General features: G+C 38.3%; 5 protein-coding genes across 5 annotated transcripts in view; 1 reads left to right on the top strand and 4 right to left on the bottom strand.

Annotated features, from left to right (window-relative positions):
• LOC133436703 (apolipoprotein A-IV-like) overlaps positions 1-18,464 on the top strand; it is a 298,467-nt gene that overhangs the window by 263,972 nt on the left and 16,031 nt on the right. The window lies entirely within an intron of this gene.
• On the bottom strand, positions 689-1,954 carry apoc2 (apolipoprotein C-II). The gene is made up of 4 exons (XM_061717223.1): positions 1,867-1,954; positions 1,484-1,544; positions 890-1,046; positions 689-810 (listed from the first exon to the last, which is right to left on the bottom strand). Exons 2-4 carry the CDS (start codon positions 1,530-1,532, stop codon positions 723-725), a joined length of 294 nt encoding a protein of 97 aa, XP_061573207.1. The 5' UTR covers positions 1,533-1,544; positions 1,867-1,954; the 3' UTR covers positions 689-722.
• apoa2 (apolipoprotein A-II) lies at positions 7,198-8,849 on the bottom strand. Its single transcript, XM_061717219.1, has 4 exons — positions 8,739-8,849; positions 8,558-8,602; positions 7,895-8,105; positions 7,198-7,635 (listed from the first exon to the last, which is right to left on the bottom strand). The coding sequence occupies exons 2-4, from the start codon at positions 8,598-8,600 to the stop codon at positions 7,479-7,481; spliced, it is 411 nt and encodes a 136-aa protein (XP_061573203.1). The 5' UTR covers positions 8,601-8,602; positions 8,739-8,849; the 3' UTR covers positions 7,198-7,478.
• On the bottom strand, positions 9,624-10,520 carry apoc4 (apolipoprotein C-IV). Its single transcript, XM_061717220.1, has 4 exons — positions 10,453-10,520; positions 10,167-10,212; positions 9,985-10,069; positions 9,624-9,879 (listed from the first exon to the last, which is right to left on the bottom strand). The coding sequence occupies exons 1-4, from the start codon at positions 10,453-10,455 to the stop codon at positions 9,690-9,692; spliced, it is 324 nt and encodes a 107-aa protein (XP_061573204.1). The 5' UTR covers positions 10,456-10,520; the 3' UTR covers positions 9,624-9,689.
• On the bottom strand, positions 13,281-14,698 carry apoc1 (apolipoprotein C-I). The gene is made up of 4 exons (XM_061718454.1): positions 14,641-14,698; positions 14,020-14,089; positions 13,805-13,940; positions 13,281-13,724 (listed from the first exon to the last, which is right to left on the bottom strand). The coding sequence occupies exons 2-4, from the start codon at positions 14,072-14,074 to the stop codon at positions 13,673-13,675; spliced, it is 243 nt and encodes an 80-aa protein (XP_061574438.1). The 5' UTR covers positions 14,075-14,089; positions 14,641-14,698; the 3' UTR covers positions 13,281-13,672.

Genomic DNA, 18,464 nt, shown 5'->3' with positions numbered 1-18,464 from the left:
GTCTCTTTTCATCCATTATTAATTGTAACAGAGGCCTCTGTTCTGGCGCTGCCGTGGCTGATAAAAGTCTTGCGTCTCATTGCAGATTCAGATAGACAGAAACATGTGATCCTGCGAATCGCTAATCTGAAAGAAAACACAAGTCTGACACAAACAGGAAGGTGCAAAGTCATATTTTACGTTCAGTTATAACGAATCAACCTTGGACACCACTTTTTTTTGTATAAATATTTAATTCCAAGATATGACACAAACATTTAAATTCATTTATAAGGAAGTGATGGCGATGGGACGCAACAGTGCGGGTGATATTGTCGCCATTATTTTCGGGTGTGATTGCTTTCTAGCTCTTGAGACTCATTCAGGAATTCGTTGCTAGATTACAAATAGTTTGGTGTTTGCTATGCCCTCCGAACTTATTCCATCCATTTGTTCCAGGCGAGCTGTTTGTTGCTTTTTGAAAAGACTTGTTGTCCACACACTGGGCGTTTAATAGATGCAGTGGCCCAAGAAAAACTCCACAAAGTTGCCCATTATTTCTGAAGATGCTGTTTGAGGTTTAGAGACTCCGTATGGCGAGGTGCACGATGCGGGGCAGAGGGTCAACGGCTGTGTGGGCCTTTCACATGCAGGGTGGGAATTGTTAAACTGTCATGAAAGGTAGCTGACGTCAATGGATCTTAGTTTGTTTTGTTTTTTTCATTTTTTCTTTCTTTGTTTTTTTACTGCTGGTAAAAAATGTGATAAAGCTGGTCTTGCATAATGCCGGCGTAGGTGCCCACGACCGCGGTAGTGTCGCTGTAAATATTCCTGCAGACACAGAAAAGAAGTTATTCTGAGTATGACTCCTGATTTGTTTTTGCAATGCATGAAGAAATCTGTGCCTTACTTTGCTTTCTCGTCGAGCTTCATGTCCTTGATGCTGTCCACATATCCACTGACAGTGTTGACAGCGCCGTCATAGTAGGACTTGAAGGTAGATGAGAGCTTAGTGAGAGTCCCCTCGTCCTCCTCAGCCTGCCTCGGCACACGGAAGCTTTCGGCACCTAAACAAAAACATGTTTTTATGAAGCAACGTGAGGTAGACACATTTAGCAGTCATTTGTACACCTCAACAGAAACATTTTAAAACATTGCAGTCATGTGACATGTGAATAAGAGCTGATCTGCTTAAAATGTAAAGTTTTGTCATAACACCATCAAGATCACATTGAGCACATTTTATTATTACAAAGTTGTATGTTTTTAATACAGTGTTTGAAAATTTTTGCTTTAAAACAAATGTTATGCTTTTACTATCATGTTCCCAACATTTGATCAAGCAGCATTCGACCTGATTTTAGCTCAGAACAAAACTGATCGATTCAGAAAAGACTTCCAATTTTATTATGCCGACTTAATCAACAATAATGACATTCGCTCCTCATTTAAATAGTTTAAAAAAAAATTTATCAGCACTTGAATCACATGAGAATGCACTTACTGAGAGCGAAAAGTGCAAAAAGCACAGAAAAGACCAGCAGCTTATTCATGATGCTTCAGATCTGTAAATAAAAAGAGAGAGAAAAAGAGGTTGAAACTTTACACCTTTCTATCCACTAGGGTGAGACATTGTCATGGATTTGACTGCTTGTGTTCTCCTGATTTAGGGGATTTTAGTCCATTTGTGACTTTTTTCACCCTTTTGTTAAAAAAAAATAATTAAAAAAATACTTCCTCACTTTCAGTTATTATCAAGATACAGTTTCTGCCTTCCCCACTCTTTTCTTTCAACCTTTCTTTTATCTTTACATGGCAACAATGTTATTTTTAATGCTGATGCGGCTGAATGCTGAAAATAATTGAAGCCAAAGTGTCAGTACTCACTGTATAGCTCTGCAGAAACGTCTGTGAAAAGAAACCAGAGTTGGAGGCATCTCTGGCCCGACCTGTTTATATAGGAGTGTGAATTTGTTGACTTGCTGCTCACAGAGCCAAAGTGCACTCTGTGGGAGATAAACCTGCGCTGCGGCCTGATGTCTGTTTGCAGGAGAAGCCCGCCATTGTGTCCTGATAAAGAATATACTGTTACTACATAAAGAGAGGACTTTATACATCTGCTTAAGGAAATGATAGTCACATTCAGTTTTTAAAATAAAAGCACATGGGCCGAGGGTGGAAATGTCTCCTGTCTACATGTGTGACCCCGCTTTTAATGTTGCCACAGTGAGTTGTTTCCCATTGATTAGATCATTGGTTTGTCTGATCCAGCAAGCTCTTACAGCTCCGTGAAGAGGCACTTCCTGCTTGCGTAACAAGACTGAAGTGTCCATGCCACATCACAGTAATCCTATGGAGATGGTCCTAAGTCTAGAGTCTGCTGAACACGTCATCATTGCTGAGTCAGGTCATGGAATATTTTATCCAACTAGAATAAACTTGTGCTATCTTTAAAACACTACAGATTCTTTTCAATTAAATGCCTTTTTTGAGGGTTTTGTGATGGGCTGGTGACCTCTTGACCTCTCTCCTAATAACCTAATAACTATGACCTCATTTGATAAACAATTGGATCCCAAACAACACACAGTGCCACATGACAGTAGCCCCACGTCCTACTGAGATGGTCCTAAGTCTAGAGTGCGCTGAACACGTCACCAGTGCAGAGTCAGGTTGAGAAACATTTTAGCCAGGTTGAGTAAACTTGTTGTGCTTCTCTTAAAATGTTGTTGCTTGTTGGTGGTCTTCCCAGTAATATATCCACCCCCTCTCCCAGGATGGGAACAGAATGTAATCAGCACTGAATCTAGGTGAAAGGGTTTTGTTTTCGTTTAGTTTTTGGGGATTTATGAAGAAAGAAAATATCCCTCCGCTCAGCCAAAAACAAATGGATCCCAAAACATTCTTTACTCATCAGCAGGCTCCTATTTAGAGTAGGTAAAACTGAAAGAACTAAGCAGAAATGTTTCAGTCTCATACTTTGTTGTGTGTTTGTGTTGTATAAAACTTTCACAGGGGCAAAGAAGCAGTGTAAACCCTCTGCAACGTAATGGTTTTCTGCATTAATTTGCATTCATGCGCGATCTAGCTTAATCAAATCACATTAATAGAAAACCATAATGTCCTTGAGTTGAAAACACAAAAAGTTTCATAATTGATCATGTACAAAGGTATTTATTGAACACACTGATCAAACATTGACTCCTGAGCCAGCCTTTTATTTGTGCTACAGTATTAACTCTGTATTTCTCTCTTTTCTGTCTCATAGCCTCATGATTCTGTGTTTGTTGCCATCTCTTATGTTCTCTGATCCCCCTCAACCGGTTGAGGTTTCTTCTTGTCAGTAGGGAGTCATTCTTCATTCTCCCGTCTTGTGGACACTAACATCAAAGTGAAAAATCTATTAAAGATCTTATACAGTCTCTTGGTTCCCTCGGCCATGCTGGCTTTTTTTCTTTTTTTTTGCTTGCTTTTTGTTTTATTCACTTGAAACTATATGAATTTGATTTAATAAAGTTAATTTTGTCCATGTCTTTTGCAATTTAATTTGCTAATTCTTTTTGTCAGACAAGACGTTTTTTTCTTCACCTGACATGTTTCAGCAATTCCTTTCACCTTCATCAGACTCACAAGATGGTGTGTGTGACCTGTCATTTATCAGCTGAAAGGAGGCCTGACTCACCTGTCAGATTTGACAGGTGAGTCAGGCCCTCTGCTGTCCGCTGGATGCCCCTGCAGGATGCTGCTCCAGGTGGGAGAGAGCATGTAGGCTCCCTCGTCCCTGTTGATGGTCCTCGGGCCTCGCTTCCTGATTTCTAAACATTTCATGTGCGACAAAAAGAATTAGCAAATTAAATACATGAATTTGACTTGGATAACAACACATTTGATTTCATTGTAATGTAATTATAATTTAACTGAACTGGACTGCATTCTACGACGGAGTATTAGGGCCAAACTAAGACAAAAAAAATTGAAATTACGAGAATAAAGTCATAATAATACCAGAATAAAGTCGTAATATTTTGAGAATAAAGTCGTAATATTTTGAGAATAAAGTCGTAACATTACGAGAATAAAGTCGTAAAATTACGAGAATAAAGACATAATATTACCAGAATAAAGTCGTAATATTTTGAGGATAAAGTCGTAATATTTTGAGAATAAAGTTGTAACATTACGAGAATAAAGTCGTAATATTACGAGAATAAGGTCGTAATATTAAATATATTATAAATATATAAATATAACTTCACAAGATGCTCAATATTCCTCATTTTAACACAGGGAGAATACTGCTCTTCCTGTTAGAGTTCTCATAAATTACGACTTTATTCTCGTAATGTTACGACTTTATTCTCGTAATGTTACGACTTTATTCTCGTAATATTACATTATTCTCGTAATATTATGACTTTATTCTCATAATATTACAACATTATTCTCATAATATTACGACTTTATTCTATTACGACTTTATTCTCGCAACATTATGACTTTATTCTCGTAATTTCCTATATTTTTTTTTGTCTTAGTTTGGCCCTAATACGCCGTCGTAGCATTCAACTCAACTGCAATGAAGCTGTTTACTTTCCAAGCATTGCCTTGAGATGACTTCTGATGTGACTTGGTCCTATACGGATCAATTGACCTGCATTGGATTGGATGTGATGGGTGTTTGAGCCTCATTTGGCAGCAGCGGCGTTAAGTAAGTGCTCTTAGCAGCTCTGGATCAGATCTGTGCAACATTCAGGAGGAATTTTTTGACCATTCCTCTTCACAGAACTGCTTCAGCTTTGGCCCTTTGTTGGAACATCCGGTGTGAAACTGTGATTTTGAGATCACTCCACAGCCTCTCAGGGGGGTTAAGGTCTGAGCTTTGATCGGAAAACTCGAAATGGCAGATTTTCTTTTCCTGAAACCGTTCTGTGGTAGATTTACCACTGATGTTGAGGGTCATCGCTCAGGTTAATAACCAAACTTCTACAAACCTTTAGCTGGCGGAGAGCCACTCACACAATATTCTTTGGGATATTTTAGGACAGGATCAAACAGCAGGGAAGTTCACTTGTTAAATTTACTTTGGTGAACTTAAATAAATGTCCCCCTCCATGAAAACACATGGCTCAGGTCCTAAAGCACCAGGGTCAGCCCAAATCGTGATTTTCCACTATGCTACTTGTTATCGCTGGGATCATATATTTGATAAGCTATGCCATTATGTTCTTCTACACAGTGCTGAGTCTTCTTCTCCAAGAATTCAACTTTATTTCTACCAGTATCCCAACAGATTGCTGAGCTGCTTCTTTGAGAAGCATCAAATGCGCAGTAATGTTCATGAACAGAGATATTTTTCAGTTCCAGTAATCTCGTCAAGCTGTTTCTTGTGGCTTCTTCTTTATCTGGTTGAAGACTTCATTCTGCTTATGAGGGCATTCAGGCCGAGTACCCACCTCTCGGAAGAGGAGCTGCGATACTAAACCATTTCCATCTATGGATCATTTGTCTAACTGTAAAATGATAAATTCCTAAATTACTTTTTATTCTTTTCGGGCCTTATGGAGATCAATTAGTCTTGTTTGCATTCAGAGATCTCCTAATTGGGAGTGATGGTTGACATCTCAGTGAATACTTCTTAAGACCAGAGAACTTAAGAGGTTTGAGTTCAAACTACTGGGTCCAATTAATTTTTATTGCAGGAAAGAGTTTATTCGTTTTCATACTTTTATTTCCACCAGCCCGGTGAATGTTTAATGAGAGCATCCAATAAAGACAAGAAAATAAAATGATCTGTGTTTAAGCAGTCAAATACGATTAGATCATATTTGACGGAAACCAGCAAACCAGTCTATTCCCAGGTATGCACATTCTCTTTCTGACACAATATTTATTCCATTTCAAAAACAGTAAACAGACAAAAAAGTTTACTTTGAATGTTTTTACTTTTTAGCCTTGAGGTTATATATTAAAAGTAAATATTTTGGGTCTAGTTAATAAGTGCTGGTGTTTGTTTCTTGCTGTTGCATAACATGTTGTGTGCTCGGTTTTTCAAACAATTCACTCTCCATGCAATTCTGTCAAATTACTAGTTGAAATATCACAGAGAAATGACATGCTGGATACCGTATTTTATACAGTTTTCTCCATAACTTGTATAATATTTAATTTGCTCAGTGGGGGATAGGAACACAACTTTATGTGTGTTTCATCAAACCTCTGCAGATCATAGTTAATACATATATATATATATATATATATATATATATATATATATATATATATATATATATATATATATATATATATATATATATATTCTTTTGATATGATCCTAAACAAAAAAAAATCCACAAAAAAATCTTTTTCTCATGAGACCTGAAATTGATCAAGGCCTAAGTCCACGTTGCAGCCTGTAACGTGATCCGGCCTCCCGTGTCATGCTGCTTGTGACCTCAGATCTCCAGTCTGTTTGTGTGCAGCTGTGTCCAGCTGTCGGTCCCACTGACGCCTCCGCTTTGTTTGGCTATCATTGAAGATGAAGAACACCCTGGGCTGCACAATGGTATCTCCTGTACTGACAGCAACCACGGCAAGATGCTGTGTGGTGCTGGTTTTTCTTCCATGTTATGTGTTGTGTTATTGCAACATAGGGGTTTTTGTTTGCTCAAGGAAAATGGCAAAAATCACAATCATTACTTCGTCTAAAATGAGGTGAAAAGTCACACACCTCCACATGGTTTTTCCTCATCATTCAATTGGTAGCACTTATTAACTTTATATAAGTTTGGGACTAAACTAAACGTTTTACACTTTCAGTTTAAGAAAAGGACATTTTGTTTATCTGCTTGTTTGTGAGACATATTATAATGGAGAGCAGTTATCATATTTGACTTTTCATCAATCTGGGGACTGAGGTGGACACACTGAACCCAAACTGACTCTGAAATCCAAGCACTGCGTTCAGTGCAAAGATGTACCATCAGATTTTTTGGTGTCTGTAATATGCAGGATTTATTTTAACTTAAAATTCCTCCTATAAACCACCATCAGTACTAATAAATAATCCCATAATGTTTAAATGGATGATCATGAACTAGTGAATTGGGATTTTGGGTTATAATAACAATTTATTACTCATGTTCCACTAATAAACTATAAGAATTAAATAAGGCTAGTACATTGTGTCAAATATGGAAGCAAAAAAAAGAAGGATTCAAATAGTTTTTAGTTCATTTTATTGAACACACACACATACATACATAAACAGTCACACACAGACTTTGGTTAGTGTATAAACACCTAATACTGTACATGCAGAACTTGCATAGATGGTGTTGACATGTCTACCATGCTTGTAATCCTGCATGATTTGGCAAAGACATTGATTTTAAAAGAGGCAACGTATCATATTTGCATTGTGCATTGCTCCTCTCAGACTAAAACGTTGTGGATTCTATGAACTATCACTGGTTACAGACATTTGACATGCAAGATGATCTTTACTCAGCGGGCAGGATTTGATCCAGGTAGAGCTTGATGTGGTCGATGGCGCTGTTCAAGCTGTCGCCAACCTGGGGGCGCAGGTAATGCTCGTACAGACCCAGCAGTGATGAACGGGCCCTGTCCACGATGGGAGCTGCCTCTGAGCCCAGGCCGCTGCACAAGAGAGAGGAAAAAGTTTGTCTCTAACTGATTCAATTTTTAAGAGAGAGAGAGAAAAGAAGACTTTATAAACTAAAAGCTGCTGTTCTCCTTTCAGCATGAACTTGTAGCCTATGGCGGTGGGGTTTCACAACAAACTGGTGGTTGAAGTGACTAAATCTCAGCCACAAGTCAACTAGATGCTCCAGATGAGGTAGTTAATAGTTCAGCCAGGAGGTCTTTGCTGGAAGGATAGGTCTGGGTTAACACTCACCTGGCAACTTTGACGATGGCTTGCAGCTCAGGTTTGCTCTGCAGAGACGCCATGAGTTCCCTGGCAACCTGGCCACGCTCGGTGTCGCCGGCTGCAGCCTGCAGTCTGTTGTAAGCGTTCAGTATTCTCTTGTAGAACACAGATTTCATCGACTCATACTTGTCAACGAGTTCCTGGGATGGTGCAGGAATCTCACAGATGCTTATGGAGACTGAAATGTAATCAGAGGGGCCGGAATGTAATTGAAAAGCTTTTTTTTTTCAAAGAACACAGGTGCAAAGGCTCAGACCCTCAACGAGCTATTTTCAGGTTAGAATGTAAATGTGACATGAAGTCAAAGAAGTCAAAAGAAAATGTTGAAAATCTCACTTCTACAGCAGTAATTTGCAGATAGAGTACATATTTTTTATCCATGCAAAATAAAAGTGTGATTTGACTAGCCATGCTGCACCTGCTATTCCATTTTTGCAAAAAAGACGAATGCATCAACAGCGTGTTATATTTGCACAGTTCTACATGAAAGACTCTAAACTTTCTTAACAATAATGAATGATTTAATTGTAATTCGGTTGTTGAGTTTTTTTTAATTAATCTCCCCTGCTGTTTCTAAGCTTGGTTAAAAATCCACTCAATTATTTGGAAAGTATTTGCATGTTGTCTTACCCTGCAGAGCAAGCACCAGGGCCACGACGAGCTTTGCGTTCATGTCTGAAACAATAGAAAAACTTTACACGCAGATCTTGAAGTGAGAATTGTAACACCTGAGTGTTTTATAAAGCTACTGTTTTAAGAAATCTATTCAGATTAGTTTTAAAAAGAAGCAGCGAGGGCTTCTGCTGATTACCTGCTGTTGTGCTGGACGTACAGATCCGAGAGGTGACAGTCTTCTCTGACAGCGAGTTGTCTGTAATCCGGAGCTCACATCTGGACTGGATGATATAGGGGGGGACTGCAAACAAACGTCATCTGATGACCATACACACGCCAACGCACGCAAGCTTGCATGCACACACACACATACACTTTCACCTAAACAAAGTTCAGTTTACATCACCATACAGTCTACGTGGGGAAATAGGACCTGGTGGTTGTGCAATGTTCCTGACATGTAGGTTTATCTGCGCTTGTATAGCAAGATGCAGTCAGAAACCTCCTAATGCTGCAAAAGATGTGTTTGTTAAATGTCTCAGGACATGTGTGCTATAACAGTTGCATCTGATGTTGAAATAAATATATATTTACATATATTTAAATCAGGTAATGTGTTATTCATTCCCTGCTGCGTTGGAAGATTATGCTATGATCAAACTTTCAAATCAGCATTTTTTTTTTAACAGTTCAGTGAGATTGGAGCCAAAGAATCAATAGTCCAAGTTCTGTGTAGACAACCTTTGTGGACCATAAGACTTCACCTTTCATCATCTTATCTTGAGACAGACTTCATAGACGGGGGTAAATGTTTATTTTTTTCACGCCCTTCTGATGTCTCTGTTTTGTTCTATTTTACTTCTCACCCCTTTATCTTGATCGAGGCTTAAGTTAATACTTATTGACCTTATTAAGCATTACACTCATGAAGTTGTAATATATGTGTCACCTTATGTTGATTGCACATAATTATTTTGTCGTGTGTTTCCTCAAAGCTATGCCCGTATTAAAAATCTAATGCAGACAGACAGACTTTTTTTTTTCAGCAGAAAACATTGAGACATGGTGAGTGCAATCATGATTGAAGCAGTGGCATTTTATTGAAACAGTATTTCACAGTCAGCTTCTTTCATTTTTAGGGGCTTGATTAGTGGGTGTAGTTTCTTGATGGCATGTAGTTCCCAACAGCTGTCTGAACACTCTCCCACGCCGACTTTCGCTTATTAGAGGCCCACTCGGTGTATCTGTTGGTCACTGGTTGGATGTGGTCCTCGTAGTAGGCTTCAGCAAAGCCGTATACTGATCCTCCAACAACCTGGATTGTATCTTTGGCATGCCTATGTATGCAGAGGATTACACAAATTATGACATGCATGCAAAGGCACACTGAAGTGCAAGCAAATGCATAATTTACTAATGCAATATAATTTATTAAGAAATACCTGGCTCTATCTGCCAGCCGCCGCAATATTCCTGGAGAGTCAGGCACACCTGCGGCTGGTGTCTGTGTCAAAGCTGGCAAACATGCTGCAGAGAGGGACACTTGTTAGTCAAGTAAAGCTAAAATACTCAATAATTAAAGAATTAATTCTGAAAATGCAGAATGATTACTCTGAAACCATACCTTGCATTAATAAGACGAATATGATTGCAAGTGCCTTAAAACGTAACTGCCAGAAACAGGAGAAACACAATCATGATCAGGATGTTTGTCATTGAATGTTAATTTATAGCTAAACTGCTGCAGTTTGAGCCAGATGTTCAAACAACCACCTATTGCATCATGTTAACATATAATACATTCATATCTGCCTTTTACACAAAACATTGATTTAAATTTCCAAGAAAAAATTGGATCATGTGCTTATTAAGATCAGAATAATTAGAGAAAAGACAAAAAGTATTTTTACCATTTCCTCTGGCTCTGGTCAACAGATGTTAAATGAGGCAAGCATTATCAGACCACTTTATTTGTATTTGGTGACGTGTGTGTACATTTGTCCTGACCGGATGATCATTAATCCCGTTTTTTTGGAAAGGTTCAAACTTCTCAGGTAGGCATTTTTTGAGACTTGCATTGGAATTTGTAAAATTTGAAAAGCATGAAACTTTAGGTAATGCATAGTTGCATTCATCAAATATAGATTTGTGGTTTTGTTTTACACATTAATTGTGTTACAATACAGATCAGGAATAGGAAAGAGATTCTGCTTTTTACATTTGCAGATCCTGCACGCTTGATATCGTTTCAAAATCAGCATTGACTGGGTTCAATAACTGTCCATGTGCCCTTTGGATTAGATATTTCGCTCCATTTAGGGGATGCTGAAATGTGTACAGACCAGTCAAAGTCTCAAAGTAGAGATACAGGTTTTAGTAAAGACTGGGTTCAAACAGATAAATGTTTTCTATCTTGCAGGTTTTTCATGGCCAGAGTCCACCACAGAATGGATTTGATTGTGCCAGAATCTGGAATCTTTTCACAATACTTGTTCTGCATGAAAGCAGTTTAAATTAGGTTTCCTTACAGCATATAATATACTTTGTCCACTGTTTTGACTTAACAGACAGGACCATGGTTTTATGTGTTTTTTTTCCAGGTCACCTTGCAGAAAAGAATGACCTGCAATATACTAATATCATTGTTCTGCAGTAAATCGTTATGAATTCAACTTCACCTAAACTGTTTGAAGTATGTTGATGCATTGATGTGTGTTGTTTGTTAGTTTTTTTATGCAAAAGATTTGGTTTTGCACACTGCAGTGTCTGCAGGTCACAAAACATTTAAATTTAACAGTGCACTTTTTAACAGTCTAACATCAAAATGCAGCAAGTGAATCACAAACTCAAATTCTTCCACTCGGTTTGTAAATGGACATGCCAAAGTTGCTGATCAAGAGGAAGCTGTTTACTTCACAACTTTATCTTGAAGTGAAAGTGATCTCAAAGTGATTCCATCCCAGACGTCTGTCGCAATGTGATAACTGTCTAAGGCCTTTGTGCATAAACGGCTGACCTCTGTTGCTCTGTTCTCCCCGCTGAAACTGATTTCATTGAACTAGGACAACTGGTGGATAATTAACTTATCATAAACAGTGACTTTATCCCAGGAATTGTGAAATGCCAGATGAGGTGCAATGCTGGCGCTTGCCCTTTGATACCTGCCATTAACACAAATAAGCTTGATCTATTAGAAGTTGCTTAAACTTGGATAAAATTACTGAGATTTGAAGTCTGTTAATTTGTCGTTGACATCATGTAAATTAATTTATTTGCAAGCTAAATATGTAGATTTCCTTCAACTGCAACGTTTATTTTTATTTTTATATGAACTTTTCTTTAGTGGTGCAAAAAATTAACCGTATGTTTAATAATTTGTCTTCTCATGTAATTATACATCTATTTTGGCACAAACAAACAAGAAAATAACAAATGAATATAAATAACAAACATTTCATACCATAATGTCAAAAATTGCAATCATGATATGGTACAAAAGCAACTTTGCAGGAATTTGCAGAGGATCTGGGTGCAAGTCTAAGTTGGACCTGGACATCTCCTGAAAGTGTAGCGCTTGTGTTTCCATAAGAGCTATAGCCATGAACATCTAGATTCTAGTGTGTTGGAGTGTCTGTCGTACCTGCAGAAAAAGATCCTTTGATTTTTTGCACCCTGTGGGTTTTAAGATGGGGTTTCTATAAACGGAACATTTCTACAGATAACATCAGGTCCTTCTCGAGTGGTATCTGTGGAGACAGTTTTGAGACCAAATAACCAAACCAACCACTCTTTGTTGTGTTCTTTGAGCTCCAAATGATTTAAGCCAGGTGTATGGCAAGGGCCAAAATGCTATTTTTCTGAATGACAGAACTCAGATGTTCTCAGCAGAACCATGCACTGTAGCAAAATGAGCAGTGTTAACTCACTTTACCTCTATGTGGTCATAATGCTATGGCTCATGAGTGTGTATTAATGTGGTTACACCTGGTAAGCAATTACTCTGGAAAACCATTGTCAAACACAAAAATTTGGATTTACAAATACTTCTGTTCAGCAGTGCCATTGACCTCTCTGGACTCAAAAGCATCTAGTGTCGACCATCACACTTTCTGAATGTGTTCTGTGGTCAAGCTAATAGGTGTTGGAGAATATTTATCTTATTTATGTGAATATTAGACTATTTATTGGACACTAGACCAGACCACAGATGAAAAAAACCACACAAAGTGCTATCAGCAACAGGTCCAAAACCCAGGCTCTATGATGGTAAAGCATCAGTGTTGTTACGAAAGGTTCAAGAATTGAAATATGTTTCCTTCTGGACAAAATCTTCCCCAAGTCTTTTTTTTTTTTTTTACCTCTCAATAAGCCAATTCTGCGCACACACACAGATGTGACTGAGGTAGAAGAAGGTATGAGTACTGGACTGGGCTGCTTGTAGTTCCAATCTGGCCCCGGAAGAGAAGATATGGCGAATTTTGATGCAAAAATGCAGTAATGATGGCATTGTGGTGTGGCATAGAGACATTTTGAGACATTTAACAACTGATTTTTTTCCCTCTTGTGGCATCCTTAATAATTGAATGTTAGAATAGCTACACTATAAACCTTTACTCTGGCAAGTTTTCCTGACTTGGAATTTTGAGATAATTAATATTCATATGTGTCTGATGCTTTCTGCTTGCATTCATTTCCACTTAAGAAAATTGAAAAATATATTGAAAGAAGGAAACCCATCTACCTATATTGTCTTTATTGAGTTCATTTTGGACTGGTAACCTGTTCAGTGAAAAGTGTATGGCAAACACATTTAACTTCTTATGATTCATTCATTTTGTACATGACTTCTTCTTTTATTTGCATGAAAAAAATTCTATGTTTACAGAGAATTTATATCAAAAACATTTTGATGGCATTATTTCACTTTACATTTGACATTTTCAGATATTGAAGAGAAAATAACACTTTATGAAGAAGCAATTTAACTTGTTGGGCTCATAAATGTGCAGAGCAATGTCATGCACGTATCAGCCTTTCGATGTTATGATGACAGACGAGGTCAGCAAGCAGATAGGGTGCTTTGGGTGAAGGGTAGAATGCAATCTGGGAACACCCTCGTTCCTGTTACTCCTACTTAGACACACTGGACTTTATTTTCTCAAACTGCTCCGTAAACCAGTTCCTGGGAAGTAGAGAATAGTAATGTTAGGATGCATATGGACAGACTGCGGGAAATGTGGTATTTCCTGTGAGCACGCTTACCTGGTGGTCTCGCCAAACTCGGAATTTCCAATATTCTGAAAGGTATCCTTGGCTTTCTCTGCGAAGTTCCTCCCAAACTCAGACATCTGCTCACCGAACTTGGTGAACTTCTCCTCGATGCCCGCTTCCTGAGCCTCTGCAAAGTCAGACCATTAGAGGTTTACACGAGATAATGACCTGTAAAGCTGGAGAGGCGTTATTAGCGCAAGACTTACCTGTGAATGCTACGAGAGCCACCATCAACAGGGCAACTGCAAGGTAGAGTCTCATCTTGGCTTTGAGTAGCTTCAGAGGAAAGGCAGAGATATATTTGTTTATTTGTTGTCCCTGACTCCCATGCATAGAATTGTGGTCTTTACAAAATGATCAAATTATAAATAACTGCAGGAGGGGGGGGAAAAACAGAGCTTTTCAGCACCCTGTGGACTGGACAGCTCACGTCTTCATCCCGCCCCTTCAAATTTAAAACAGCTCAAATTAAACATTAAAAACGTAGGCCTGCGTTTCATTTAAGGCTGATTTATGGTTCCGCGTTACACCAATGCAGAGCCTGCGCTGTAGGCTACGCCGTACCCTACGCCGTAGGCTCTGCGTTGATTTAATGCGGAACCATAATTCAGGCTTTATTCTCTTGAGTACTTTTTTTCCCCCCAATAATATCACCATACAGTCGTTTTATCGGCGATATGAAATAAGACTCAATTTCCGATCAATAAGTAGCCTAAGTACTTTTGAATATTTTGACACACGTAAAGTTTTCCTGCGTCAGTTAATAGTGAATACGGGCCATCTTTTTTCTTTAAATTTGGAGAAGGAAAAAAATATGTCAAACATACCTGTTTTCGTCTCAGAGAAGAAAAAAGAACCTGAAGCCAGTGAGTGTCCGCAGCTCTTTATAAGCCTGCCCCGACTCTCGGAGGCTGACGCAAACGGCAGACGCGGGTCAATGAGCACATGATGGCCTTGAGGCGCCCATGCCCCATTTATTGATCAGCACCTATCTACTCTGATTTGAAAAAAAGTCACAGAAAGACACAGAGGAGACCATCTACAAAAGTAGACAAAGACAATGCGATGAGAAACGTTTAACGTCGTCATCACTGTATAGTGCATGTGATTGGTATATCAGGGTTAGATAACGGCATTTCAACAATGAAAAACAGTGGATTCAGACAAATAAACATCCCAAGTGATCTCTCGGCAAAAACAGTGTTGACAGATAAGCTAGGATGTGATTTAGTGGAACATAGTTCACCACTGATAGAAATGGCTACATGAGCTGTTTAGAAGCTCCTTTGGACCCCAGTGTTGGCCAAGAATTGGTTATGTGTCAGCTCTCTTTATTGGCTATGGCTATTGGTTTTAAGGTGGTGGAAGTATGCAGTTATGCTCAGAATAAGCAGGTATATGATGATATTTGATTCCTGTTTGTGTGCATATCATCACCCTCTTAACATAAAGACCTTTCAGAAAACAGAAAAAAACGTAACCATATGTATTAGGCCATTACTGTGAGAGGTTAATGACATAATGCATTTTTCAGGGTTTTATCTTCTGCTCTTATTAGATAAAAATGCTGCCTATGTTAAGGACTTTGTAACATATCATTGGAAATTATGGCGTTTTATATTGAAGCAGTCATTATACATTTTGCAGACCGTCCACAGGCAAGATCAAATTAATTATTAATGTGTAATTTAGTCCTCAATTTTTATGCATTAAAATGAATTAAGCATCATAGAGTTAATATTAACACCTTTATAAATGTGTAAATATACTGCGGAGTTTAATCAATTACAATAATTTAAATTGAGTAAAATATTACAAGTGTATCGGTCTAGTTTTCAAAATACAATGACTCAAGTAATATCCTCCTCTGGTATTTAATGGGGAATATTTTTCTCATAAGTATTAAGAACAAGCTCTTTCTGTACTTTGCAGGTTTAACATTCTCTCCAATATTCTATGTCCTACATTTTATTATGTTAAATTGTGTTCTCTGATTTAGGGCCAGAAGTCAGGAGTGATACACACTGCTTTTTTCTTTTTGGTGTTGTTCCCTTTGCTACTTTAATTAGAATTTCATTGCCACATTTGACGTCTGTTACTTGCAGACCTTCCCTTTCTTAAAAGGGAAGTAACTAAGACAAAAACACCCTGCCTGTTCGCGTGGGGCAGAAAAACTGTACAGTTGGATGAACTGCAGTAACCCCTCATTTCAACGGTGACTCGAGTCAGAGCCAGGAAGTCTGCAACTAACTAAATTCTTGCCTCTTTAAAATATCTGTTTTCACACCAAGTTGTCATTGCAAAGCGTCAAAAGTCCATACATTGCTGATGCCTTGGCCCAGGAAGGTGCTATTGGTGTGATGAATAGCGTACAACTGAGTCAAATGAGCCTTTGAATGCCCAAGCAGTCACACGTTACTACTGAAAGCCCAGATCTCCATCTCTTTTGTAATGAAACGGCCACTGAGTTTATGTATGAGCTAGAGCTTGCGTGCATACGAGCTCTTCTTGAATAATTGCAGGAGGCATAGAGTGTGAAAGTGCGTGTCTGATGTGCTCCCAATTTGCAATAACAAGCTTAGCAAAAAAAAGTTGTTTTTGCCTTTGGCCAAGGCCCCTGTGGTGACTCGTGCTTTGTGCCAACTCTGAAGAGGATGGAGAAAAGAGTTTGGATTGTAAAAAAAGGTAAAATCTCTGCAGGAGTGTTTGTGAAAGAGGTTACTAGCAGTCACGGGCTAGCTAGCACCTGCTAATTTGCTGGATTTTTCTTTTTTTTGTTTTACAGTTGTTGCCGGGCAGCGCTCACGGCACAGTTGCCCTATAGGAACAGACGGAGCAGAAGTGCTGCACTAGCAGGATAGTTGTGGTTTTCCTGTTTTTCCATCCATGAGTAATCCTCCTCCACAACTGGCTGTGTGATGTAAGAGTTTCACTGCCTTGTTTAAGAAATAAACACCAGCTCCTGTAAAAAGCAATTTCATAGAGGAAAAACACCCAGTCATGGAGTTAGTCATGCTTTCGCTTTATATGCAGTGCCCTTTAACACAAAAAGAATTGGTAAACAAGTCTGTTATGTGCAACATGTCGTGTTCTTACTTCAGCAAAGTGCTTTTGAATACCACTTTTTATTTCTTTTAATACATTACAGCTTTTACATAGGGTTTTTACACCTAATTCCTAGTGATATACAGTTCAGAGTTTCCTGGGCTTACTTTGGCTTTAAATTGAGGCTGTCATGGCCTCAATTTACATCCAAAGTACTGATTTATTTGGAATATGATTCAAGATTTTCACCGTTCTGCAAGAATTGTCACATCCCAATAACTGTAATGCTGTTTGGAAGTGAGATATTACAAAATAAAAAGAAGAAGTAACTTAACTGTATGCACCTCGAATGATAACTTTCACAGAAAATGTGTTCCTGGAGCCTAGTTCATGTGTATATTTGTTTTTTTTATTTTTTTTTATTTTAATTATGGTTTACGTAATCTGCCAATAAAGAAAACACAGCTGCAACTTTGCACAGTCTGGTTTCAAGTGGAGGGGTCAGAGGACAAAGGATGAACAAGGAACAAATGGTGTCCCCTACTGGTTCCCGCTCTGAAATTCAAAGGGAAAACCCAGCTGTGCTTGACGGACATAAAGTACTTAAACACAGCAGGTGAAAAACTTAATTTTGCTGTTACATCTGTTACATTCAGCAACTCTAAAACCAGCAGTATAGTTATAAGACTTGGCAGGCATGTTAAAATGTGACAACTCAATGTTCTTATTTGTTAATGGCACAATTAACAAGTAACAGAGAAATTAAGAGAAAGGGTGCATGGCATGCAACAAGTTTCCTCAAGCCAGAAACAAACATGCATAAACACCCATGGACCTCAATGTGTAAACACATTTGAGCCTTTGTTAATGGTTCATACAAAATTTAGATAAAATTTAAAATGGTACAGTGCCAATGTAAGGAAAGAATCAATCCGTGGCACAACATGTTCCCAAGTAACTGCTGGGATCAAGGGAAAGGAATCTGGAAGCAGATCTTAACAAGTCTGAACTGGAGAAGCATTTGGATGAGGGACATGGGGGTGGCTGTCAAAGGAAAGTAAATAACCAGCACTGAGTGGAAGACAGGTAGAAGGAGGAACAAAAGGTTAACTCTTTTGTGTTTTAAATGTGAGATTATTTTTAACCACACCCATGAATCCTTGGGTTGCAGTCGGGGAAAGTACTGGGTATATAAAGCTGAGGCTTATCCCTGTTGACACGGGGCAAGAGGTGAGGTAAAGCAGGGAAAAGTCCATTGTGAAGCACATGAAGTGGACATGTAAAGACAGAAACCCTTTCGTGCTTTATGCCTCACAATTATGGGAGGCATAAGAGTTCCCAGATTAGTAATTTAATATAATTTAATTAATATACCCATATTTATATATATATATATATATATATATATATATATATATATATATACAGTATATATGCCTACCCATAAGACATGTGAACTTTTCAAAACTTGATTCATTAAACTCAATACATCAACAGCAACGTGAATAAAGTCTGCAATCTGGATAGATTATTAGAATCCAGAGTGTGTAAATACTATGATTTTGTGAAATGCATGTTTAAAGTTAGACTTTCATTGATGTCATAT

Source organism: Cololabis saira, chromosome 3, assembly GCF_033807715.1.
Source record: "Cololabis saira isolate AMF1-May2022 chromosome 3, fColSai1.1, whole genome shotgun sequence".
NCBI classification, from domain to species: domain Eukaryota; kingdom Metazoa; phylum Chordata; class Actinopteri; order Beloniformes; family Belonidae; genus Cololabis; species Cololabis saira.
This window is presented reverse-complemented; position numbering and strand designations above follow the sequence as displayed.

Bases quoted from the DNA above. Each gene is read 5' to 3' on its own strand.
- apoc2 (XM_061717223.1), bottom strand. From the start codon at position 1,532: ATGAATAAGCTGCTGGTCTTTTCTGTGCTTTTTGCACTTTTCGCTCTC. The intron at 1,047-1,483 runs GTAAGTGCATTC...GTTTTTGTTTAG, and splicing joins TTTTGCACTTTTCGCTCTCA to GTGCCGAAAGCTTCCGTGTG. The intron at 811-889 runs GTAAGGCACAGA...CTGTGTCTGCAG, and splicing joins AAGCTCGACGAGAAAGCAAA to GAATATTTACAGCGACACTA.
- apoa2 (XM_061717219.1), bottom strand. From the start codon at position 8,600: ATGAACGCAAAGCTCGTCGTGGCCCTGGTGCTTGCTCTGCAGG. The intron at 8,106-8,557 runs GTAAGACAACAT...ATTACATTTCAG, and splicing joins CCTGGTGCTTGCTCTGCAGG to TCTCCATAAGCATCTGTGAG. The intron at 7,636-7,894 runs GTGAGTGTTAAC...TCTCTTGTGCAG, and splicing joins GCCATCGTCAAAGTTGCCAG to CGGCCTGGGCTCAGAGGCAG.
- apoc4 (XM_061717220.1), bottom strand. The intron at 10,070-10,166 runs GTATGGTTTCAG...CCCTCTCTGCAG, and splicing joins ATTCGTCTTATTAATGCAAG to CATGTTTGCCAGCTTTGACA. The intron at 9,880-9,984 runs GTATTTCTTAAT...CTGCATACATAG, and splicing joins CGGCTGGCAGATAGAGCCAG to GCATGCCAAAGATACAATCC.
- apoc1 (XM_061718454.1), bottom strand. From the start codon at position 14,074: ATGAGACTCTACCTTGCAGTTGCCCTGTTGATGGTGGCTCTCGTAGCA. The intron at 13,941-14,019 runs GTAAGTCTTGCG...CTGACTTTGCAG, and splicing joins GGCTCTCGTAGCATTCACAG to AGGCTCAGGAAGCGGGCATC. The intron at 13,725-13,804 runs GTAAGCGTGCTC...TCTACTTCCCAG, and splicing joins GAGTTTGGCGAGACCACCAG to GAACTGGTTTACGGAGCAGT.